This window comes from Zalophus californianus, chromosome 3 (genome assembly GCF_009762305.2).
Source record: "Zalophus californianus isolate mZalCal1 chromosome 3, mZalCal1.pri.v2, whole genome shotgun sequence".
Classification (NCBI taxonomy): domain Eukaryota; kingdom Metazoa; phylum Chordata; class Mammalia; order Carnivora; family Otariidae; genus Zalophus; species Zalophus californianus.
In genome coordinates, this window is record NC_045597.1 from 171,826,310 (window position 1) to 171,852,211 (window position 25,902).

Genomic DNA, 25,902 nt, shown 5'->3' on the forward strand with positions numbered 1-25,902 from the left:
CATGTTTCTTGAGAAAGGTTTGTATTGCTATATACTTTCCTCTTAGGATTGCCTTTGCTGCATCCCAAAGATTTTGAACAGTTGTGTTTTCATTTTCATTTGTTTCCATGAAATTTTTTAATTCTTCTTTAATTTCCTGGTTGACCCATTCATTCTTCAGTAGGATGCTCTTTAGCCTCCATGTATTTGAGTTCTTTCCGACTTTCCTCTTGCGATTGAGTTCTAGTTTCAAAGCATTGTGGTCTGAAAATATGCAGGGAATATTCCCAAACTTTTGGTACCAGTGGAGACCTGATTTGTGACCTAGGATGTGATCTATCCTGGAAAATGTTCCATGGGCACTAGAGAAGAATGTGTATTCTGTTGCTTTGGGATGGAAAATTCTGAATATATCTGTGAAGTCCATTTGGTCCAGTGTGTCATTTAAAGTCTTTATTTCCTTGTTGATCTTTTCTTAGATGATCTGTCCATTTCAGTGAGGGGAGGGGGGTGTTAAATACACTATTATTGTATTGTTATTGATGTGTTTCTTTGCTTTTGTTATTAATTGGCTTACATAATTGGCTGCTCCCATGTTAGGGGCATAGATATTTACTATTGTTAGATCTTCTTGTTGGATAGACCCTTTAAGTAGGATATAGTGTGCTTCCTCATCTCTTATTATAGTCTTTGACTTAAAGTCTAATTTGTCTGATATAAGGATTGCCACCCCAGCTTTCTTTTGGTGTCCATTAGCATGGTAAATGGTTTTCCACCCCCTCACTTTCAATCTGGAGGTGTCTTTGGGTCTAAAATGAATCTCTTGCAGACAGCATATCGATGGGTCTTGTTCTTTTATCCAATCTGATCCCCTGTGTCTTTTGATTGGGGCATTTAGCCCATTTACATTCAGGGTAACTATTGAAATATAGGAATTTAGTGCCATTGTATTGCCTGTAAGGTGACTGTTACTGTGTATTGTCTGTGTTCCTTTCTGGTCTATGTTATTTTAGGCTCTCTCTTTGCTTGGAGGACCCATTTCAATATTTCTTTTAGGACTGGTTTTGTGTTTGCAGATTCCTTTAGTTTTTGTTTGTCCTGAAAGCTTTTTATCTTTCCTTCTATTTTCAATGACAGCCTAGCTGGATATAGTATTCTTGGCTGCGTATTTTTCTCGTTTGGTGCTCTGAAGATATCATGCCAGTCCTTTCTGGCCTGCCAGGTCTCTGTGGTTAGGTCTGTTGCCAATCTAATGTTTCTCCCGTTGTAGGTTACATATCTCTTCTCCCGAGCTGCTTTCAGGATTTTCTCTTTGTCTCTGGGACTCATAAGTTTTACTATTAGATGTCGGGGTGTTGACCTATTTTTATTGATTTTGAGAGGGGTTCTCTGTGCCTCCTGGATTTTGATGCCTGTTTCCTTCCCCACATTAGGGAAGTTCTCTGCTATGATTTGCTCCAATATACCTTCTGCCCCTCTCTCTCTTTCTTCTTCTTCTGGGATCCCAATTGTTTCATCTTATGGTATCACATATCTTTCAAATTCTGCCCTCGTGATCCAGTAGTTGTTTATCTCTGTTTTTCTCAGCTTCTTTATTTTCCATCATTTGGTTTTCTATATCGCTAATTCTCTCTTCTGCCTCATTTATCCTAGCAGTTAGAGCCTCCATTTTTGATTGCACCTCATTAATAGCCTTTTTTGATTTTGACTTGGTTAGATTTTAGTTCTTTTATTTCTCCAGAAAGGGTTTCTCTAATATCTTCTATGCTTTTTTCAAGCCCAACTAGTATCTTTATAATCATCATTCTGAACTCTAATTCTGACATCTTACTAATGTCCGTATTGATTAGGTCCCTCGCAGTTGGTACTGCCTCTTGTTCTTTTTTTTGAAGTGATTTTTTCCATCTTGTCATTTTTGTCCAGAGGACAACAGATGAATGAGAGAACAAAATGCTAAGAAGGTAACAATGACCCCAGAAAAATATACACTAAACAAATCAGAAGAGTCATGAAACCAGGGGAAAAGAGGGAAAGAAAGAAAAATTAAAAAAAAGGAAAATAAAAAAAAAGAATATGATCAAATATGATCAGGCTGGTGAATAGATCTGCCACATGCTAGATTTTGAGCATATTTTGGTCTGTTAGAAGAAACTGCCTCCCAAAATTTTAAAGAAAGAAAAGCTTATATATATACAAAAATAAGGGTAAATAAGATGAAGGGATGGAATATGATGGTGAAGATGAAAATTATAGAAGATTTTATAAAAGGAATTGATAAGAAGTTGGTTGAAAAAAGAAAGAAGAGAAATTAAGAAAAAAAAGGGAGAGAATATGATCAGGCAGGAGACTAGAACAAAGCCATACACTAGAGATTTAGGGTATATTTTGGTCTGTTAGAAGAAACTGTATCCCAAAATTTTAAAGATAGAACAACTTATATATATATACCAAAAATAAGGTTAACTACTCTGAAGGGATAGAATATGAGTCTAAAAATGAAAAATAAAAAAGATTTTTAAAAAAGGGGATTGATAAGATGTTGGTTGAAAAAGGGAAAAAGAAAAATTGAAAAAAAGAAAAAGAGAAAAAGAGAAAAAAAAGAAAATTAAAAAAAGTAACTTTGAAAGACTAAAGAATCAGGGGGAAAAAAGCCATGAATTCTATGTGCTGTATTCCCCTAGTGCTGGAGTTCTGCCATTGTCATTGATCGGTAAACTTGGTCTTGGCTGGCTGTTCTTGCTGATCTTCTGGGGGAGGGGTCTGTTGCCATGGTTCCCAAGTGTCTTTGCTAGCAGTGGAATTGCTCTGCCCTTGCTGGGGCCAGGCTAAGTAATCTGCTCGGTTTGCTCTTGGGAGCTTTTGTTCCCTGCAAGATTTTGGTACAGCTTTGGAGGACGAGAGTGAAAATGGCGGCCTCCCAATCTCCAGCCCAGAGGAGCCGAGAACTTGGGGCCCCACTCCTCTGTGAGCTCCCAGAGAAAAGCCGTCAGTCACTCCCAACTCCCCAGGCTCCGGCCGCACTCCGTGCTCACCTGGCCTGTGATGAGTATTTCTATCTCTGGCACCCGACCCGTGTGGAGTCTCCAAACCCAGCAGATCCCTGCTGTGCACTCCTGTGCCACCCCTCCCATGGGAGGAAGGTGAGTCTCCCCGGATCTGCCGCTTGTTGGGTCCCTGCTGGAAGAGCAGTAGCCTGACTGTGCCGCGGATCAGTTTATGGCAACCATGAGCTGAGAGCCCATTCCTCGGCTCCATCTCTGCAGCCGGCTTCCCCGCTCTGATACCTGGGAGCTCTGTTGCACTCAGGCACCCCTGGTCTGTGACCCTGAGGGTCCTGAGACCACACTGTTCCAGCGAGGGTTCCATCCCCCGCTTAGCCACTGGGGCGACGTCCCTCAGTGGAGCAGACTTCTAAAAGTTCCAATTTGGTGTGAACGGCTGTATCACTCACTTGCCAGTAGTGGCTGACGGAGGCCCCCTCCTCCCGCCGTCTATCTTCCCAAATATTGCCTCAGATTCACTTCTCCGCACGTCCTACCTTCCAGAAAGTGGTCGCTTTTCTGTTCAGAGAGTTGCTGCTATTCTTTTCTTCGATCTCCTGTTAAGTTCTTAGGTGTTCAGAATGGTTTGATTCCTATCTGGCTGAATTCCTGGGACCAGAGGAAATTTAGGTTGCCTACTCCTCTGCCATCTTACTACCTTTAAATAATGTAAATGGCTCATGATTAGTCATAATCATTTCCCAACTATATTGGTCAATGTAAACAGCATTAGCTGCTTCAAGAGATAAGATTCAAATCCAAAGCCCTTTCACAGCAAAGGTTCATTCTTAACTTGTGGATGGTGTGACTGTGTGGCTTTCCTCCATTCAGTGACGCAGGGATGTGGACAGCCATCCGTCATCTACACCGTCTGTCATCTACATGGCCCTCCAAAGTGATTGTGGCAGGAGAAGAAAAATGGTGAACTATGTCAGGATGTTTAAAGGCTAGGACTGTAGGTGGCTTACATCATTCCTGCTCATATCCTGTTTCAAAACTCAGTCACTTTACCTCAATTTAATTGGAAGGGAGGCAGGGAAATGCAGAGGAGCTTTCAATAGTCTCTGCTACACCTACCAAAATTGGTTTATTTAAATAGTCGTTTGAATCTAGGTATCATATCCAGGTAAGTGATGGTTTGAAAATACTTGGTACAGGGACACTTGGGTGTCCCAGTTGGTTGAGCGTCAGGCTCTTGATTTCAGCTCAGGTCATGATCTCAGTGTTCTGGGATCAAGCCCTGCTTGGGCTCCTCGCTCAGTGGGGAGTCTGCATGTCCCTCTTCCTCCCCCTCTGCTGCTCCTCTTTCTCTCTTTCTCTCTCTCAAATAATAAATAAAATCTTTAAAAAGGAAAATATTAGGTACAAATTAAAGAGTGTTTTATACGTGTAGGACTAGTTTCCTTATATATATTACTTTATTTGAAAATTTAAGAAAAAAAACAATACATGCTTATGGTAAAATATTCAAACAGTAAAAAATGATATAATATTAAAAGTAAATGATTCTCTTCCCTTTGTTCTGATATCCATTTACCACATCCATTCGTGACTACTGTTAGGTTTTTCTCTCTCTCTCAAAATGTTTTATACATACATTAGTGCTTACCTATGTAGATCCTTTTTATTTTATAAAAATGGGATGATTTTTTTAAAGATTTTATTTATTTATTTGAGAGAGAGAGAATGAGAGATAGAGAGCATGAGAGGGAAGAGGGTCAGAGGGAGAAGCAGACTCCCTGCTGAGCAGGGAGCCCAATGTGGGACTCGATCCCGTGACTCCAGGATCATGACCTGAGCCGAAGGCAGTTGCTTAACCAACTGAGCCACCCAGGCGCCCAAAATGGGATGATTTTATTTATATGCTATTGTGTACATTTCTTTTTAAGTTAATAATCTATCAAAGAGCTAATTCTCCATAAATACATATAAATTTAGAGTGATAGTCAAAATATTTAATAACCATTATAACATGGGCACTGACCAATCAGAATGGATGCTGGATGTGGAATGGGAGAAAGGTCCTGGAGGCTCAGGTGTGCTAACAATTACTTTAATTAAGGCATGATGGTGAATAAGTTGGGGGCAAGGGTTAGTACCCAAAGAAGGGGCTAGGGTTGGTGGAGAGAGAGGAACATGGAGGATATGCTCAGAGTTTCAGTTGTTTGCAAGTAGTATGAATATCTTTCAGTATTTTAAGTATCAGCAAAGCCATACTGGTGCACTAGGGTTGTATCAGTCCATGGAATCTATCAATATAATGACAGTATCTGCAGTTAGTAATCTTAATTGCATATCTACTTCATAGATTTATTTGCTTATTTTTTCACCTTAATATCTTTTGCATATTTATACTCTAGCTTTTCTCAATGATGTAATTTTTCATTTATGCTGCTCCTTCATGAGACTGTGAGTCCTTCAATGGAAGGAGTGTATTCTACTTTTGTTTTTGGTCTGGTAACTAACATAGTACCTGATACAGAATAAACATTCAAATGTTGAGTCAGTAATCTTGAACTTCAGGTTCAAAATTGGTCTGGGTGATTCCCTTGAATGTTAGATCAATGAAAGCAAAGAACAAGATAGAGAAGCAAACGTGAGTTGAATGACATAGATACAGGACCTGAAAGACACCTGGGTGCCTAAGAGACTCCTGTGGAGGGAGGCCCAGAAGATAGTTTGGCTTCCTAATCAGGATAGATTCAGGGAATGCCTAACTCATTCATCACTGAAATAGCAAGAGAGTTACCCATCCGGTTTTTCATCCTTTGAATACATAGGCAGGGAGACTATATTTGATTCCTACTGGCTGGCCAGTGAAGCAAGAGTTCCTTTTATTATTGATCTTGGAACAGAGATAATCAACAGTTAACTAGATATGGGACCGGGATTCTGACAGGTGGGATCATACTAAAATCTGCCTTAATCAATATCCCAGGAGAATATTAAACCTGAAAGTTGAGTTGGATAAAATATTTTATAATAAATAAATAGAGAATAATATAAATCATAATGAATTTATTAACTGGCTGAAATTAACATGTGCCACTAAGTGCAGCAATAATAATATCTGCAGAAATAGCTAATGATTGTTAAAGATTTATTAGGTGCCAAGAATGTGATTACTGCTTTATAGAGATTATCTCATTTAATCCCCACAGCAGCCTATTAATCAGGTGTGATTTTGGTTGTATTTTACAGATAGAAAAATGCATCCTAAAAAGTTTGTTAAATAGCTTGACTAAATTCACATGCTAGTATGCGGTGGAACTCAATCCCTAGGGAAAGCCAGGATTTTTTTTTTTTCAATCCTGACTTTTATTTCACATGGGGAACTTTAAAATAAATACCGACGTCAGAGCCTTACCCTAGGAAATTATTACTTAATTGGTCTGGGGTGGGATCCAGTGATACTGGTATTTTCTAAAAAGCTGCCTGATGATTTCAACAGGTAGGCAGAGTAAAGAACTACTGACCTATCAAAGTACATTATTGGGAGTTTAGCTTTGCCCTCCGGTTGTACCTTGTCAATACAGAGAAATGATAATGGTATGTAGCTTAAACGAATAGTTTTTAAAATTTATTTTACTCTCTCTGTTCTCTATGCACAGTCCTTATTTATGTATCCCGCATTTGCCTCACTGATCCTGCCTGCCCATTTATTTGCTTTTGTTTCCCAGAACATTTCAGTATACATGCTGGGCGATGGAAGGGGTCTTACATTTTGCCTCTGCAAGTGCATTTATGTTTGGATAGGATTGCTGTTTCTAGGCCTTTGCTGCTCTTAAAAATCTTCCTTTAAATAGTTGTTCAGGTATTATTATGTTTTCCTGTATTCTCAGCTATACCAAAGAGGCTGTAGCTGATTTGGTTTTATTAAGCTTAGTTGATTAGATTTTATTAAATGTCTCATTGTTTTAGTTTTATATAATGATTGGTTTAATAGTGTTTGTAAAAATTGCTGTGGATAAATAGTTTATGGTTCTAGATTTTTCCATGTAGTCAAAAAATTATATCAGACTGGATTCTGATTCACCTTGCTACATTTTCTGGCATAATAGTTTACCCTCCCTCCATTTCCAACCCAAGAAACATTATTAAAATGAATTTTCAGGTGCCTGGGTGGCTCAGTTGGTTAAGCGACTGCCTTCAGCTCGTCATGATCCTGGAGTCCTGGGATCGAGTCCACATCGGGCTCCCTGCTCAGCAGGGAGTCTGCTTCTCCCTCTGACCCTCTTCCCTCTCATGCTCTCTATCTCTCATTCTCTCTCTCTCAGATAAATAAATAAAATCTTTAAAAAAATGAATTTTCATCACAATGATAGTAAAACGGACAAAAGGCATAAACATACATTTCAGAAAAAAATGCAGTAAAAAAAAGAAAAAAAGAAACACAAAAACTAAACCTAATCAATTTAAGAAATGTCAATATTGTAGTTTTTATATGAATTAGCAACAATTTTCCCTAAGACTTTTTACCTTATAGATATAATTTACATGTTTATCATTTTTATCATCCGTGGTGTCCTCATGCTAGAATGCAATCTCCACAAGGAAGGGCATTTTGTCTGTTTTGTTCAAAGACATAAGAGTAAAACCAGTGTCTGTCATGAAGTAGACATGCAATGATAAATATTAGTCAAAGAAAGAGTTTACTGAATGTATTATTTTATTTCAGTTATTTTTTTGTTTCAAGTTTTTATTTAAATTCTAGTTAGTTAACATATAGTATAATATTGGTTTCAGGAGCAGAATTTAATGATTCATCACTTACATACAACACCCAGTGCTTATTATAATACGTGTCCTCCTTAATACCCAGCACCCATTTAGCCCATCCCTGAATGTGTTATTTTAAATATAAGTGTGTGTCTGTATGTATGGATAGCATTAACAAAGTTGTGGCAAATTGCACACAGTATTATATGACAGGCAGTATATAAATTCCTATAACATTTCTAAAGAGCAATCTGTGAAGAGGAATCATGTTTTTTGTTAAGTATTTTATTCAAATTATTTATTTATACTTTTAGAATTGTGCTTTAAGAATATAATCAGTGAAGTGCAGATTTATAGACAGAAAAGTCTGTTCATAGCATTGATAATCATAAGGAAAACAAAGATAACTGAATGTTAAATAAAATATGGCATTTATTCTTTCAAAATAGACTAAATAGAGTGAAAATATAGCGGTACAATGTTAAATGAAAAATGGAAGGTGGATAATAGAATATGGTCTCAATCTTATGAGGGACATATTATTACATCAAAGTGCTAATAGTAATTATATCTATGTGGTGAAAGTAAGATTTCTTTTATTTTTGTTCTTTGTAGTATATGGAATGCATGATATTTCTATATGAATATGTGTTACCTTGTTAATCAGAAAAATACTTCATTCATAAAAATTGGTTTCATCATTTTCCATCTCTAATATAACCTCCACAGGGGCAAGACTTTTTATCTGCTTTGTTCATTGGTGGATTCCCCGTGCCTAGAATAATGTTTGGGATAAATAGCACTTACAAATATTTTTTTAATGAATGAGTACACAAACAAATGATATACCTCCCTCTCTAAAGGCAATTCCAAAGCATTAAGAATAAGTTGATTGATTACTTCCTTCTTTTGTAGCATTGAGCAATTAATCCATCCATTATTAAGTGTTAATTAAGTGCCTGTTTATAGCATATTTTCCTTCCACTGCTACTTTCTTATGGACTAAAAATGATCTTTGATCTCCAGTTACAATTACTTGGCAGATATGGATTCTACTGTATGTGAGATTTAAAATAATTATGACAAATATTTTACCTTTAGTAAGTGCCTTTAAATTAGCCCTGTGTTTTCAGGTTTAAGAAGAAAACTATAATTAATCCAATAACTTATGTTATTATTCTTTTTCCCAATACAGTGTTTTTGGTTCACCATTTATAGAAGACAGAAGGGGTATAAGAATAATCACAGATTTTGCGACATTACTGTTGGGGTTGGAAACTTATTGAAAAAGGACAATTGACCAATAATATAAGACAATACCATATTGTATTTCATTGTAATTTAATAGGAGGTGTTTTTAAATAATTTTTCCATGTATCATGCAGTTTAGACTTATGCAAATAGGTATGTGCCTTATTTAACATTTTATCTTTTTTGCATGCTTTCTCAAAACTGGAATAGGAAATGAAGGACTTAGGGTAACTCCTGAGGGAATACAATAGTAATATTTACGTTGTAATTTAATATTAAATAAGATGGCATCAATGTGTAGTGTACAGTGATATGGCTATTTTACACATAGCTCTTGCTTTTTCTTTTTCCTCTAGGATTCAGAATTTCCCACAGATATGCAACCAAATCCAAACCTGTATTTATGTAAAGAAAATATTGGTCCAGCAAAATTTGACTACAAGCTGAATAACATTTTTAGACTTCATGAGCTTCCAGTGACCTGGTAGGAATCTTGATGTTTTATTAATGCCTTTGGGATTTTATTGTCACGTCTAAATTGTGTTGCTCTTATAACCATTCATGGTCAAAGTGGTTTGTTCTTAGCCTGTTTCCAAATTGCTACTCATAACAGCAAAAGAATCTGCTTATAGCTGCTGCAAGAATCTTAAAACTAATTGGTTTAGGCACTTGGTGGCAGTGCAGACTAAGTGCACTATTGTGTGTATTTATTGTAGAGGTTGTAGTGTAGGCTTAAAGCACAGATTGTTTCTAGAGAGGTTTGTAGGATTTCTTTTAAAAGATGGGATCTCAGCAACTATGCATTTCATTTGATTATTTTACTTACAGTTTTACCAATTAATGTTTTTTCCTCATTAACAAATCATTTATTTTGTTTTTGAAGACTATAGTTTTGTGAACCATAATCACATCAGTTTAAAGACAAATCTTATCACTTGGTATTTATTAAAATGCACTATTTTATGAATCTGCATACTTATATATATATGGGAAACTTATTTTAAGTCTTATAAAATTTTTACTCATTGTTTCCAAGAAAAATATTAATATGGACAATCTGTATATATATATATTCTATCACATAGTTCTGTGGTATATTAAAATTTTAGGAGTAGCTTTTATATATGATCATGGATATATCATTTTAATTATGGTTTAGGTAAGTAATATTATTTTCTTACATTTGTTCATATATTCCCAAGTTTATGTCATCAATCTTCAAGAAATTTTAGATTTGTAAAAAATATGTGGCAAACGTAATTGCTCCTATTGTATTTAATGAGGACAAATGTCTCAGAATAAGATGTTAACCAACTCTAATAACTTACATACAGTAACCTGTGGCGAGTATTTTTTTTTTCTTTTGCAAACTTTGCTCCCAATGACTGGATGTGTTATTTATTTTCTAAATCCTATGTGTTTGATTATTTCCATGTAGCAAGAATATTTATTGTCTGTGGTATCTATGAGTACAGCAGATATGATCTTATCTGCCCTGATCAAAACAAGTAAGTTAATTAATTGAAAGGGTCTGTTAGTAAAGGAGCCATAAAAATGACATACTCATACCTGAAGTACTCTACTTGGACTTAAAACAATGCGTTTACATTCCCTCGCCAGTCTTGATGGTAAGGCCATGGCTTTTTCTTTGATTAAGTGACTATTGATTGGAATTCTACACCATATTTCTTGCATAAGCTATACAAATAATGTATTGTTTACAGTTTCAATTTTGTGATTTCCTTAATCTGGAACAAGAACTTGAGACACCCCGAAGAAGATCCTCTCACCTTTCCGTAGCATTAATTTAATTTTCATTGACAGCTCAACTTATCACCCTCATATTTCATCACCTTGATTAATCTTTAATTACATTACAATAGCAAGCACAACTGGCTTATAAGGAGGGTTAGTAAGAAACTCCTTGGAACTCTGTGTAATCGTGGACCTTAGCTGGTGGGCGTGGCCTGTGCTGGTCTCCGGGGGCATGGTCTGAGAATTCTGAGCAATCAAGTTGCAGTGAGCACAACTAGTGTGTTTTACAGAGAAAATAAGAAATACTGGTCAATCCAACAATTAAGTTGAGGTTAAGGGAAAAACTTCTATTAAATGAAAATGAAGAGAAGATAAGGAGGGAAATATTTAACTTTTAGTAAAAGACAAAATCTGGATTTCAGCTTCATCTCCAGCCTTTGGAAAGACAGCTGCCCTGGTAACTACTACTACAGCTACTACCAGGGAATAATTTCTCTGTCATAATTTTCATTAGTTAGCCCATTGGGAGAGAAGACTAACATTATAAGTTAGGCAGTAAAAAAAAAAAATCAATCACTAGTAGAAAGAATAATCACTAATCTTCTAGAGTAACATACCTCAAAGGAGGATTAAGCTATGACTTTGGGACAACTCATTTACCTGACCCTTTTCTTGCCTGTCTTCTTCATTTCCAGTTTGTCTCAGTTGCTACTTCCTTATACCACTGTTTCTTCATTGTCACATGCTTGCTTCTCTCCCCACTATTTTATTCTACTTCTTTCTCTATACTGTCGTTCTATGCTACCAACCATTAACTAGCCCTAATATAAAATTCAGTTATAAGTTTTCAGTGTTGCTCAAATAATTTTGTATTCTCTATTAATTTTAAAACCAAATCACTCACTCCCTGACCCCACATACACACACAGAAAGGTTTGGTACTTTATGGTTCTGTAATAAAATATTTATTGACTTCTTGATATGTTTCTTTATGGAATAAAGAAAAGGCTTTTGTTTTATAAGTAACTATTTATTTTTGTTTGTGAGTTACCATCAACAGAAATTAAGTTCTTCCTCTGTGTGTATAGATTTCTTAATCAAAATAATAATAATAATAATAATAATAATAGTATCAGTAATAACATTAAGCATCTATAAATGCTAGAATTCAGCTGGTTTGTACATGCTATCTTTAACCTTTGTATTTCTATAGGGCATTTATTATTTTCCCACATCTCTCTCTCTCTCTTTCTCACACACACACACACACACACACACACACACACACACACAAATGAAGCTCAGAGATTTTGAGAGTCACGGAGAAAGAATTTGTATCAGGTCTGGTTAACTCAAAAGCAAACCCCTAAACAGTGAATAAGCCATGTAATTATTTTAAAGAAAAATACTGAGGAAATAGTGTCTATTTTTACAATCAGGCATACAAGTTTGCCAGTAACATACAACCATATAATGTATGAGTTTGGCCAATATCCTCTTTTCCCCTGATAATTGCTTTGAACTTTGATACTAAAATAATTAATTAGATTGTGTTTATATGCAGAATTTGTTAATTATATGTTTTTTCCTTGAAAAACAGCTATATTAAAATGTATTTTTACTGTTTTTCTAACAAGTTCAAAATAAAATAAATGCATATTAAATTCCAGATAATTTAAAAATTCTTAATGTTGTACTAATTTGCATTTTTATAGAGTGCAATTTCATAGGTCGAAGAACCAGAAGGATTTTAAATCAGATTAGTTAAGAGAATATTTAAGTTCTGATTTTAGGTAGAAGTCTTTTTCCTACTTTCACAGGGTGGTTCCTTTCAGCATAGAAAATGTCCTTCAGTAACTCCTGTTAGTTAAAAATACTTTTTTTTTTTCTTGGCCAGACAACCCCCCACCACACCTATTCTGTTTCCTTAGAAGCTGCTCTGCTCATTTTCACCAAAAAGGTTGGCAGCAGTGTGGATGGAACTAACATCCTCTACTTGTTCTTTCTGTTCTCCCCTCCGGTGGAGTTTCCTTTCTTTCCTCTGCCCTGAAGCTACTTTTGTCAGGCATTTGCTCTTTCAGTGCCAACCACCAGTCCCACTTAACTGTTCTTGTTTTCTTTACCTCTCGGGTTCAGTCAATACAACCTACCACACCTGCTTTTCCTCTCCTGACTCCCATTATTTGTATGGTCCTGGTTTTCCTGCTGACTTCCAAGCTGTCCTGTTCAGCATCTTCGGGGGGGGGTTCCTTTCTGCCAGACTTCTGGTTGATTGATTCAGCCTCCCTCCACTCCTTCCTGGCTCAGCCCTACAGCTTGCTCTTCTCACTGCTACACTTCTCCAGGTGGCCTCTCCCATCCTCAGGCTATAAATACTCTCCATATGGTGATAGTCCCCATGGTGATCTCTCTACCATTGACTTCTCCTCTGAACTTCGGTATCTAATAAATTTCTCCAAATTGTCATGCCCAGAAAGAATTCTTTTTCTTTTTCTGCCAGAAAACCTGGTCTTCTAATCTTCCTCATTTTTGTAAAAGCAAAATGTGAACTTCTGTGAATTTACTCAAGCTAAAGGCCTAGGAGTCACTGGGATTGCTCATTCTCTCACCTTGCATTTCCCACCATTAAATCTACCAGTAAGTCTGATAGGCACTTCCTCCAGCATACATTTACATATTTTATATCTCTTCTATTGCAAAAGCCTACTAATTCACCCTACCTCACCCTATAATAATTCACTCACTTCACAATAACCAAATAGATCTTTTAAAAATATAAATCAGGCCGTAAGATTCCCTGCTTTAAATACAATAATGTCTTCCCCTTATTTTAAAGTAAAATCCAGACTTCATCATGTGGCATACCAGGCTCTGCAAGTTGTCTCCTGCCAACCTCTGGCCAGATGCTCCCTCCCATTCCCTGCCCAGTACCCTCTGCTACCTCAGTCTTTGCACTATTCTGCAAACATGCCACATTTACTTCTGCCCCAGGTCTGTGTACTAGTTTCTTCCCTCTACTTGTGTTGTTACACCTCTCATTTTTGCATGTCTGACTTTTTCATCTCTAATATCTCAGCTCAAATATTACCTACCCAGAGAGGCTATTCTTAAAAAATGTAGCTAACACTTCTCTCTTCATTCCTCTAGTCATGCTCAATCCCATCATTCTACTTTATTTCCATCATGGTTCTCCATAGGCATGCCATGCATCATAAATTTTAAAGTACTTTATAAAAGTAAAAAAAAAAAAAAAAGATGAAATGTTAGTGCTTTTCTAGTGTATGTGTGGCAGACTGGCTAGATGCTCACCAACCCAGTTTTCTCTTCCTTGGGCCCATTAGAAGATTATATCTCCCAGCCTTCTTAACTAAGCTAAGCTGTGTGATACCAATTCTGACCAAAGCCAGTGTACACCACTACCAGACCCATCCCCTAAGGCTTCCATTGGTATTATGCTGTCTCCATCCTCATTTTCCTAGCTGGAATCAAAGGACTTTGAAAATGATGAATCACATGCTAGAAGGAACATGTGTTCTTGAGTCATCTGTTGCTTGGTGAGTTCCTGACCTTCATCAAGCTTTGTCTGTGGTACTGCTTTAATTGCCCTGACCAATGCACTATATTTCTGTGAAAACAGAGGAGTTAGGCTATGTAAGATGAATGAAATAAGATTTTAAAAGGCTGATAGTACTTTCATATTTACTCATTCATTCAAGAAAAATTTATTGAGCGTTTATCAGGCACTATTGTGGGCAATTAACTAAATACACAGAAATCTGTTCCCAGGGAGCTTGTATTTGTTATAAGGAACAGGTAATAAACCAATAATGAACACATCTATGCTATGGTATGTTTGATGGCCATAAGTGCTGGAGAAAAACATAAAGCAGGACACAGGGAAATGGAGTGCAGGGTGGCTTCAGGTTTAAAGAGAGAAGCCAAGGCTGTTCTGAGAAAGTGACATATAATGGAAACCTGAGGTAGGTGAGGAAGTGAGACATGCAGAGAACTAAGGAGGGAAATCAGAGTTGGGGGTACAGCAAATGCAAAGCTCTTAAGATGGGAACATGTCCAAGATGTTCCAACAAGGAGACTAGGATAAACAGAGTAGGTGGGCTTAGGAAAGAGGAGGAGAAATGAAGTTAGGTACTTGGAGACCAAAAAGGGTTTGACTTAAGGGCCTTCTAGATGGCAGTAAAGAAAACATTGAATTTTATTCTGAGAATGCTGGAAAGCTGTTGGAGGACTTTGTAAATTACCTGATTTGATTTACATTACAGGATCACTATGACTGCTGTGTGGATATTAGACTGTCATAGGGGTTAAGGGTAGATAGAAGCTGGCAGACTGGTTAGAAACTATTTCAATAATCCAAGAGAGTTATGAAGATTTTCTGGGCTAGGATGACAATGGTATAGAGACTAAATGGTAAGATTTTTATTTTTTGATGAGAAAATCAACAGGATTTTCTGATAGGCTGGATGTGGAGTGAGAGAGGGGATTTAAAGATGAGTCAGTCCAAGGTTTTTGGTCAGAGCCAAGGAAGATACAGTGGCCATTAATTTTTAAGGGAAAAGGTAAGGGAGGGGAAACTTTGGAATCTGGAGCTGGGCATTTTATGTTTGGGATGTCTATTAAACTTCCAAGTAGGCTTAGATTTGGATGAGACCTCTTAGAGTGTACTGTGAACACAATCACAACTGTGTGCACCATCTGGCAAGTGGTTAGATTCATGTCAGTTCTATTCCATGCCCTTCCATGGAAGCAGACACCAGAAATAAAGATAAAGTGACTAAATAACTTCTAATGCAAAAAAGGGGGCATTGTAGAAGTGTAATTTTTAGACATGGGTCAATATAAAGCTTAATTTCTCTTATTGTTTTGGCTATAAATTATATATGCTTATAAGAAACTGCTAATTATATTTTAAAATGTGAGTTTTCAAATTAAATATTAAATTGCTTTTATGACTATAAATTTAACTAGTATTTTATAACATATATTTAAAATAAATTTAAATGGTATTGTAGTGGGTATGGTGTTTATATTCTCCAAGCAGGCAAAGAACTTGCAGTTTTTTGAAGCTTCAAGAAAATTCTCCTTAGGAAGATAATAATTATATACAGATAAAAAATGTGTGTAATCACTATGTATAAGTAGTGTACAGAATATTTGAAAACACTTTTTACACTATGAGGATATGTTCTGCTGGTTTTGTAATTTACAATATAATAAGGTATTCCGTTTACTTCCATTAAATAATGATAATATTTATGCCATTACCTTTAAGAAGGAAGAGGTACATGAGTTTACAGTAAATGTAAACATGCATTTTAATGATCTGTTTATGTTTTTTGGGTGTGTTCCATGAATAAATATATCATCTAATTAGGAGATTAGATTTTCAATTTATTTCAGATTGTCTTTAGTGCCCTTGCACGTATCTGTCTTTAGCTTTAAACTAACTTTGTCTAGACATTTTGGGTTTGTTGAGCAGCTGTCATCTTCCAGAAGGTGTTCTGACTTGTTTTTTGGGTCAACTTACAGCTAAAATTATGGAAAGGTCTTTTTACTGGTCACAGATGACGCACAAAGCATTTTCAATTCTGGTGTTTCATAGCCTCAGAGAGAAGACAGTTGCCCTTCTGGGGCTATAACAGTTTTTCATTCTGTTTTAATTATCTAGATCCATAGTAATAACCACAGTGACTTACAAGAAGGCATTGCTGGACATATTATAATTATATATAGCAATTGTTTGTAGTGCCAAAAATGTATAAAAATTCCACCTATTAACTAAGGTTGGTAAAAACAAAACTATACTTGTCTCCCTTAGGACATCCATGTTTCAGTTTTTAGAACAAGCAAGTCATTCAGTTTTTGCATAAAACTTTTCCTGGAATATATTATTATGATAAGGCAAGTCAAATTTCCATGAAATGACATTGCAGTAATAATATTCCAGTAAATATGGAAACCATGTCTCACTCCACTTTCTTGCTTAGCTAAATACTGGTATTGCCTATTACCTACTGTGAGATAGGGAAATGAAAGTTAAAAACAAAGGTAAAAAAACAAAAACAAAAACAAAAAAACAAAGATTAATCTTTGTAATGTAGAATGTCAGGGAAGATGGTTAGAACAAGTACCAATATATATGTTTGTTTTATTTAGTATTTTATTCAGATTTTCAAACTACATTATATTCACACAAATACTTGTAATTCAGTTTAATTAATTAGAGGTGGCAAGACTCAATGATGTATAAGTAATCAGTGGTTCCAGCAATTTCTGCCTTTACCTGATGGGTTGCCTCACTTAAACTTGCCAAGACCTTATCTTTAAAAGTTGATGCATGTGGAATGGTATCTAATAATTTATTTTTTCTTGCTGTTCACAATTATATGGTGAATGGGTTGTGAACATTAGTGCTTGTGCTGATGGGTTTAAATCTTAAACAATTTCAGCAATTTTTTATATGACCATGACTAGGTTGATATTGTCATATTCATTTTATATTATTACTTTTTTCATATCAATGGTATTTCACAATCTAAGAGTAAATAATAGAACTTTTTATTAGATTTATGCACCCAACATATTTAGCAATATTTATGCTCTGAATTCAACTTCAATTTAAAATGACTGACATTATCTCAGTGTGATGACTGTTAATTCAGAGTACCTCATAAAATAGGACATTCCAACTTGCATGTTTTGTGAGCACCTCAAATTTAGCAGGTCTCAAAGCCAATTCCCTATTCCACCATCTCCTTCCCCTCCACCCTCACCTTCTTCTTTCTTCCATTTTGGTTAGTGACATTATCATCCATATAATCACCTAAGATGATCTGTGAATCTTAAATCCTTTTTACCACTTACTATTACATTCAGTCAGTCACTTAAGACTGTATATTCTATATCCAAAATGAGTTGAGCAGCCATTTATTTCAGTCAAAGTCCATCATTTGTCACTAAGTTCCCCTAATAGCTTCCTACTAGTCTCTCTGCCTCCAGTTGTTCCTCCAAATAGAACTTATCTCCTCTACTGCCATTATAGTTATCTTTCTAAAAATGACTCGATATTTTATTTGTTTTAAAATCTTTAATTGTATTTTAAGACCTCAAGACACATTTGGCTCTTCCCAATCTAGCTCTAGCCTATTTTTCTAGCTCTGTTGTACCCCTTGCTTCTATACCACTATGTTCTACATTCAGTGAAATCTTTCCACATGTTTATATCTTGGCTCACATTCCTTTGGCTGGAATGTATGTACCTCCTTTTCGTTCTTTTCAAATACTCAAACAACCTAAAGAAATCCCTATCTATAAACCAAAACTCCTTTCTGTTCTCTTGGTCCTAGATACATAATATAAGGGCACATATGTCCTGTTGAATCACATCATGTGTCTATTTCTCCCAACCTCTCATCAAGGACTCTTGAGGACATAGATCATGTCTCCTTGTGAATAGCACCTGACATATAGGACGTGCATAATATCTGTTGAAGGAATGAATGCATGGATTTGAGTGAAAATATTATGTGCAGTCATAATTCTCTAGCCAACTTTTAAAAATATAGTATCCACTTATAATCTAGGTATCACCTGATGGCACCTTGTTCTTTAAATTTAATTTCACTTGAATGTCCAGTGATTTCTGTGAATGCCTGTGATCTAAGTTTCCTACTTAAAGTCATACTCTGTGCAAACAGGGAGGCTATAAACACCACTCCCACAGTTCTTAGAGTGACTTTGGTCATGCACTCACAGATCAGTTCTCTCACATTTGGTAGGAGGTACAAAAGAGGCTGCTTTAATACAGCCTGCTTTATTTGCCGGACACTGGTTTCCTTGCTCTTGCATGTCTGTCTCCTCAACAGTCAGCCCCTTATGCTCATATGTACTTTCTTCTCCCAGTTCCCAGACATCTGCTTTTTTAGAAGTATTCCTAACACACTCACTGGATTCTTGACTCTTCTGCTTTTCCCTCACATACTTGGCCTCCTTGATTTGCTTCTGAAATCTGACAGCTGAGTAACTTTTAACCCTGACCTTGGTGACCCAGAACTTGTGCTTTCGCTCAGTCATCTTCCAGATCAATTCCTTAGTTGTCCAACCTGATTTTCGAAATTTTTCTCCATTTGAGGAGTGAGGATATTCCTGACAAATCTGAAGAATGCTTTTGTGAAAAAATTGAACCACAAATATAAATTTAGAATATATTGCCTATTCTTGTTTTTTAAGATTTTATTTATTTAAGAGAGGGGGGAGAGAGAGAGAGAGAGGATGAAAGAAAGCATGAGAGAAAGCACGAGAAAGGGGAGGGTCAGAAGGAGAAGCAGACTCCTGCTAAGCAGGGAGCCCAACGCGGGGCTCAATCCAGGGACACCAAGTTCATGACCTGAGCCTAGGGCAGAGGCTTAACGGACTGAGCCACCCAGGTGTCCTATATTGCCTATTCTTAAATGATTCCATGTACTGAGGACTTTTCAATTGATAAAGAGTATGTGAGAAGGAACATTAGGCATTTTATGTATCCCCAACATATGAATGTCTTAGTACAGGGTAGGGGACAGTAAAAATATAGTCAAAATCTCCTTCCTTTTCCAATGAGATCATTACTGAGGAGGAGGGGAATTGATTTGGTCAAGGCAGAGGACATGATTGGGTCACATTGCTGAAACTTGGAGCTATATGTGAAAGGAGAATAAGCTGTTTTCAGTTGGGACCAACACACCCTTCCCCCTTGATTTTCTTCATTACTTCAATAATTATATAATCAATTCCCACCATGTATCAGACTCTGTTCTAAACATTGGGAATGAAATGGTGAGAGACAGAGAGACAGATTGATTTGTTTCCGTGTTTCTAGTTATCATTACAGCAGTAAGACCTAAAGACCTAATTATTAACTGTGAGCCTGGAAGAAGTGGATGGAAGAGGATTGGTGTTATTTTAGGCATTAGGGCAGAATTGCAGGGAGGACCAAAGGAGTCCAGCTGTCACATGTGGGAATAGAGATTAAATGCTTTTGAATTTACTCTGAGTGTTCTTTCTGAATATTTTCTCCAGAAGAAGGTACTGTGTGCCTGAGTAAGGATTTGGGCCTTCTAGTTTCCAAACAGCACTAGTCCCTGATCACATCAGAGCAATGTCAGGGAAGTGTGGTGGGGTGGGGCAGGGGTGGGGGGAGGTATGTGTAAATAGTGTGTGTCGAGCGTAATGAGAAATATGATTTATGATATAGAATGAAGGATTTTACTATATAAATACATGGGTAATTCTAGAGGAGGAGGGGGAGAGACCTTTTCCATAGGGAAAAGGTGACTTTAAATTTCTAATCTCAGCATGAAGTTCTAGATTAAATTTTTCAAACTTGTGGTGTCTGAAACAGTTCTTGAAACTGCCATTGCTATTGTGTAGGTCTTAACATTTTTATCCTATTACATTAAACTAGATTCATATCAAAGATTTCTTAAGGGGCCTCACAAATTGGTGATAAGTTGGGTAATACCTTGATTTACTAATAATATTGAACATTTCTTGAACTGTTATTAACTGCATGAGAAATTGTGTTCTAGGAATAGAAAGAACTTATCTGCATTTGCTTTACTCTTATGCTTAAGGAAATACGAACAACCAACATACCACTTGGTGAAACAAAAAACTATATCTATTTCTAAAATTTTCCATCTTTTCTTCCTAATATTCTTTTATTTAAAATATTGTTAGGAACTACCATAATAATTCAAGCCAGTTCCTCAAGAGGAAGCCAAATGTTCTGTGTATTTAAGCAGGAAGAGTGATTGCTAAATAACTGTATCAGAATTTCTTGGCAGTAATTTTGAAGCTTTTTCTTTTGGGAAGAGTATACTGCAGTACATTTAAATCTAGTTGTCTATTACATAACATAGAATATTTTTTTCCTTTTGTGCTTGGTAGAAAATATACCTTTATTTTTATTATTTTGGTAGGTATTGAAAATAGATATTGATTATACTAAATTCTTGTTATTCTAAGAAACTAATATTATTGATGTAAATTTTTATTGCTAGCTATCTTGAGATTTAGCTGTTTTTCATTTTAAAAAGAAACCAACAAGAGAAAAATGATGAAAATTGTTAACTCACAGATTTAGGTACTGGATTAGTCCAAATGAAATGAGGTCTTAAGCTGTAAGTGATTTAAAAATTATGTGAATTTATTTTTGTTCAGCTGGGTATTTCTAAAGTGACTCTTCATTTAAATAATGTCTTTTACCCTGGAGTGGTACATAGTAACCAAAATATTTTTTTTCGCATTTCAAAAGTTTTACCTTTTATACAAGGAGCCACAGTAAATAGTTTATTTTTTATTGATTACCTTACTGCAAAGTCATTTAGCTCAAAGTCTAACCTTCTAAATAATGGGTTCAATAAAATAATGGTTTATGAACTAGTCTCTCTTTACTGTAAATCAGCTAACATTTGTTCTTATATCTTGGATGTTGCCTATACAACAATACTCACAGTGAACATCTATTGAGAAGTTGAGCCCATCACAGTATTAAAGGCTTCTCACATATAGTCTCAATTAATCCACATTAAAATTCCTTAATACGGCACTTGTTACTTACCTGTTTTATAGTGGAGGAATCTGAGATGTCAGAATGTTTAGTACCTTACTCTTCATTGTTGCTGTGTGTTTGTTTCATCTGTATTCATGATTTATGTGAATCTTTTATTGTTAAAAAGCATAAACTTAGGTAAGCAGTACACGTAGTGGTTAAGATTACAAAGGCTAGTGTTAGCTGGCCTGTGTTCAAATTGTGGTTCTAGTCCATACTAACCCTGTGACCTTGAGTAAGTTACTTAACCTATTTATTTCTATTTCTTTGCAGTAACCCTATGACCTTGTACAAATTATTTAACCTCTATTTACTTCTAATCTAAAAATAATTATTATTATGCCCTATGCCACAGGGCTATTATGATATTTAAGTGAATTAATATTTGTAAATAACTCAGGACATTATAAATTTTAAATGTTACTTAATAATAAATAGTTTAGGGCACCTGGGTGGCTCAGTTGGTTAGGTGACTGCCTTCGGCTCAGGTCATGATCCTGGAGTCCCAGGATCGAGTCCCGCATCGGGCTCCCTGCTCGGCAGGGAGTCTGCTTCTCCCTCTGACCCTCTTCCCTCTCGTGCTCTCTATCTCTCATTCTCTCTCTCTCAAATAAATAAATAAAATCTTTAAAAAAATAAATAGTTTAAAGATCTAAGAAGAGTGGCTAAATTATATCACTTGTATTAGGAAATTACTGAAGGTAGAACAAATTTTACAATTTTCAGTAAGGAACACTCTACATTTCAAGATGGCAGTTTTCTGGGTTTATTGAAGAATTTAGTCATATGAAGCTTGACTTAAAAAGAATTTTTTTTAGATTATTTTACCACAGTAGTTTAAGGAATTAAGAAATATCATGATCTTACCCAAACTAGTGGAATAAAAGTATACCTTTACTTATAGTCAACATTGTCAAAAATTATTTAAAAGAGTTAAAATATACATTTAATATAGTAATTAGTAAAATTTTTAAAAAGGAAAAGTTGGAATGATAGTTTTTTGTTCTTTAGGAAAAACTCGGTTTTTCTTTCCTATGTAGGAAGAAATCCAGTTCTTTCTACCATATATTTCTTCCCCACTGTGTGTTTCTTTCCCATGTGTCTCCTTTACCTTTATAGAGAACACTTCATTTCTGGCAGTTCTGTCCACAAATTGTGTGGAGGTTTTTCCCCACACCAGGCAATTCTCTGTGACACCAGAGTATCCTATTTCAACTCAATTCTGACACTCTCTCCTCGGAGATAGTATCAGATTCCACAGGGTAAGTTTTCAGTCCTACAAGACTATTTTCCTCAGACCCCCACACCTACCCTACTCTCCAGTTCAGACACCAATGACAAGCCCATGTTGTTTGCCTGTACTTTGACTAGCTCACATTTGATTAATTTGCTAGGGTGGCTTACAGAACTCAGGGAAATACTTATATTTACCAGTTTATTAAAGGATATGATAAAGGATACAAATAAACATCCAGGTGAAGAGATACACAGGGCCAGGTCTGGGAGGGTCCTGAGAAAAGATTCTGTCTCCATGGGCTTGGAGTGCATCACCTTCCCAGCATGGGGAGGTGTTCACCAATCTGGGAGCTCTCTGAACCCTTTTAGGATTTTATGAGGGCTTCATCATGTAGGCATGACTCATCATTAACCGCATTTTCAGCCTCTCTCCCTTCTCAAGAGGACAGGGGGGTGGGAACGGCGGTGAATATTCCAAGCTTCTAAATATGGTTTGTTCTTTCGGATGACCAGCCCTCACCCAGGACCCATCCAGGAGCCCAGAGTTACCTCATTAGAATAAAAGACTGCTATCACCTAGGAACATGTATGTGTTCCTTGTGTCAGGAACTGGGATCAAAGACCAAATATTAGTACAAAAGATGCTTCTGGTATTCTTACCATGTAGGAATTTCCAATGGTTTTAGGAGCTCTGTGGCAGGAACCAAGGACAGAGAACAATATACATTTTCTATTATTTCACAATTATACAAAATCTATATCAAGTGACATTAACCATTTTCTGTAGATAGACCATAATTTTGACTTGATATTTTTAGCAGTCACACATTGAAAAAAAGAAGAAAAGGTCCACCACCTTTACATTCTCACCTTTAGAATCTCAGGAAAAGAAGACATTGAATGGGAAATTCAGCCTTTGTCCTTCAGTTATAGGTTAGCTCTTATTAAAGAATCAGTTTCCATTAGGAGCCACCTACCCTAGAGTTGACAAACCTGGTTCCTCCAGTCTGGGGAAAATCCCATGTAGCTTAGCTAATTTGATTCTGGTTACATCACTCCATTCTAAAGGACCTTCTAAGAGTACCCATTGTCCACAGCAAAGAAGTTTAAACTCTTAAATGAAACTCCTAAGACCTCTTTAACTCTTTGTCCCTACACGCTATACATCAGATGTTTCAGCAACTGGACCTCTTCACATCTCAGCAGCTGAAACCAAAAACATTAGATTCTGTATGTTGATTGGGCTCAGCTATCTGCTTTTGTTTTCGGTGGTTCAGCTGAGGTCACTCACTCAGCTACACTCAGCAGGTGGATGTAAATTTCCAGCTGACATGTTTGGTGTCTCAGTCTCCTATTCCCCCTCCTCCTCCTCTCTTCTCTTTCATTCTATAGGATTTCTTTATGTGACCCCCATCCCTCAGCAAGGTTTCCTGGATTTGCCTTATAGTATGGTACCTGGTTTCTAAAACTTAGGAAACAGAAGTTAGTGCTCCTCTTAGTATGTGGGCCCTGGACCTATAAGTCCCAGAGTGATTTTTGTTAAATTCTATTGGTGAATCACAGGCTAGCCAAGATTCAAGGGGTGGGAAATAGATACCTTTTGATGGATGGAGTGGCATATGCACACACTGAGAGATGGACTTTTGCACCATTTTTTAATGTTATCTACCCTACCAACCATACTGATTTTCATTAATTACATTCATTTCCTGAACATAGCACTCTTTGTCTTAATTTCAAGTGTCGTATAATCTGCTTCAGCTGCCTAAAGCACTTGTATTCATAGTTATCATGTCCTTCAAGAAACCTTACATTACCTAACAAATTTAGATTACCTTCCCCTCCCCATGGGATCCCACAAATGGTAGTCATTTTTTTAAATCAAAGTGTATATCACAGTTACCTACTTACACATCTGAGTATCTGAATCTCCTTCTGGTTATCAGTTTCTTGGGAAAAGGTCCAGGCCTTCTTCACCATAAAATCCTAATGCATAGTATATAGTTTGTGACACATAGATGTCACTTAAAACCTAGTTGTTAGAAGAATGAATGAAAAAATGAGTGAATGTCTAGAAAAAAGGAGAGATTACAGGTTTTCTGACCAAGTCATGTGCACTAGATATGGAGGATTTTTAAAGACTCTTCTGATAGAGATAGGAGTTAGCCAGTTTCTCCACCTTAGATATTTTTTCCCTGATTGCATCCTGTGCCTTATGAAATTTTAATCATACAGACACACTGTATATCTGTTTATACACTCTGGCCCTTTAGAGGTCCATAAGCCATTGTAATATCTAGTAATTTTTCACTCTCCCCCATGAACCAATTTTTGCCTTCTTGCTGGGGGACAGTATTACCCTTGTTGAGAATGCTAGGTAGGCAATGGGTGAAGACATTTCAGTGTTGATTCTCTCAAAAAGAAGATGGTTGGGGTTTTGCTCTTTGACTACCTTCTCTATGTATATTGCCATCTTACTTTCATGACAGTTCCTTTTAGGTCTCTTCATTGAACACATAAGAAATGTTATGTTGACGTATTACCTTAAAGTGTATTTAAAGGTACCACTTTGGGGCACCTGGGTGGCTCAGTCAGTTAAGCGTCTGCCTTCAGCTCAGGTCATGATCGCAGGGTCCTGGGATCGATTCCCTCATCGGACTCCCTGCTCAGCGGGGGACCTGCTTTCCCTCTCCCTCTGCCTGCCACTCTGCCTACTTGTGCTCTCTCTTTCTATCTCTCTGTCAAATAAATAAATAAAACCTTTTTTTTTTTTTTAAAGGCACCACTTTGGAAGAATGTTTGATGGTGAAACCACCATTCTCATTGCTCCTTATCGTTGTTTATTTTCCACAGATCTATTCAGGCCATAATTTCACCTATTCTGATGTGAAATTGGCTTTTTCTTTTTGGGGAAGCCTTTGTGAAAAGTCTGAGGACCCATTTATGGATGCCATACGAATGTTGCAGGGAAAGCTGAGGGACAAAATCTCTGGTGTCCCTTATTTGGAGGAAATTTTCCCATAGCTTAGTGCTATTTTAAAAAATAAATTCTAGGGACGTCTGAGTGGCTCAGATGGTTAAGCATCTGCCTTTGATTCAGGTCACGATCTCAGGGTCCTGGAATCAAGCTCTGCATCAGGCTCCCTGCTCACCGGGGAGTCTGTTTCTCTCTCTTCTTCTATCCCTCCCCCTGCTCGTGCTCTCTCTCTTGCATGCTCTTCCTCAAATAAATAAATACATTCTTTAAAAAAATTAAAAATAAATCCTAAAATATCAATTTTATAACAAGGAATAAAGGGGATTTTTAAAATG

At 36.5% G+C, this 25,902-nt stretch overlaps 1 protein-coding gene across 4 annotated transcripts in view; it reads left to right on the top strand.

Annotated features, from left to right (window-relative positions):
* Positions 1-25,902, top strand: part of SPAG16 (sperm associated antigen 16) — a 968,000-nt gene that overhangs the window by 138,411 nt on the left and 803,687 nt on the right. For all 4 annotated transcript variants that reach the window (XM_027589886.2, XM_027589888.1, XM_027589889.1 and 1 more), the window contains one exon: positions 9,347-9,474. In XM_027589886.2, coding sequence (XP_027445687.1) covers positions 9,347-9,474 — 128 coding nt within the window. The remainder of the gene's footprint in view (positions 1-9,346; positions 9,475-25,902) is intronic.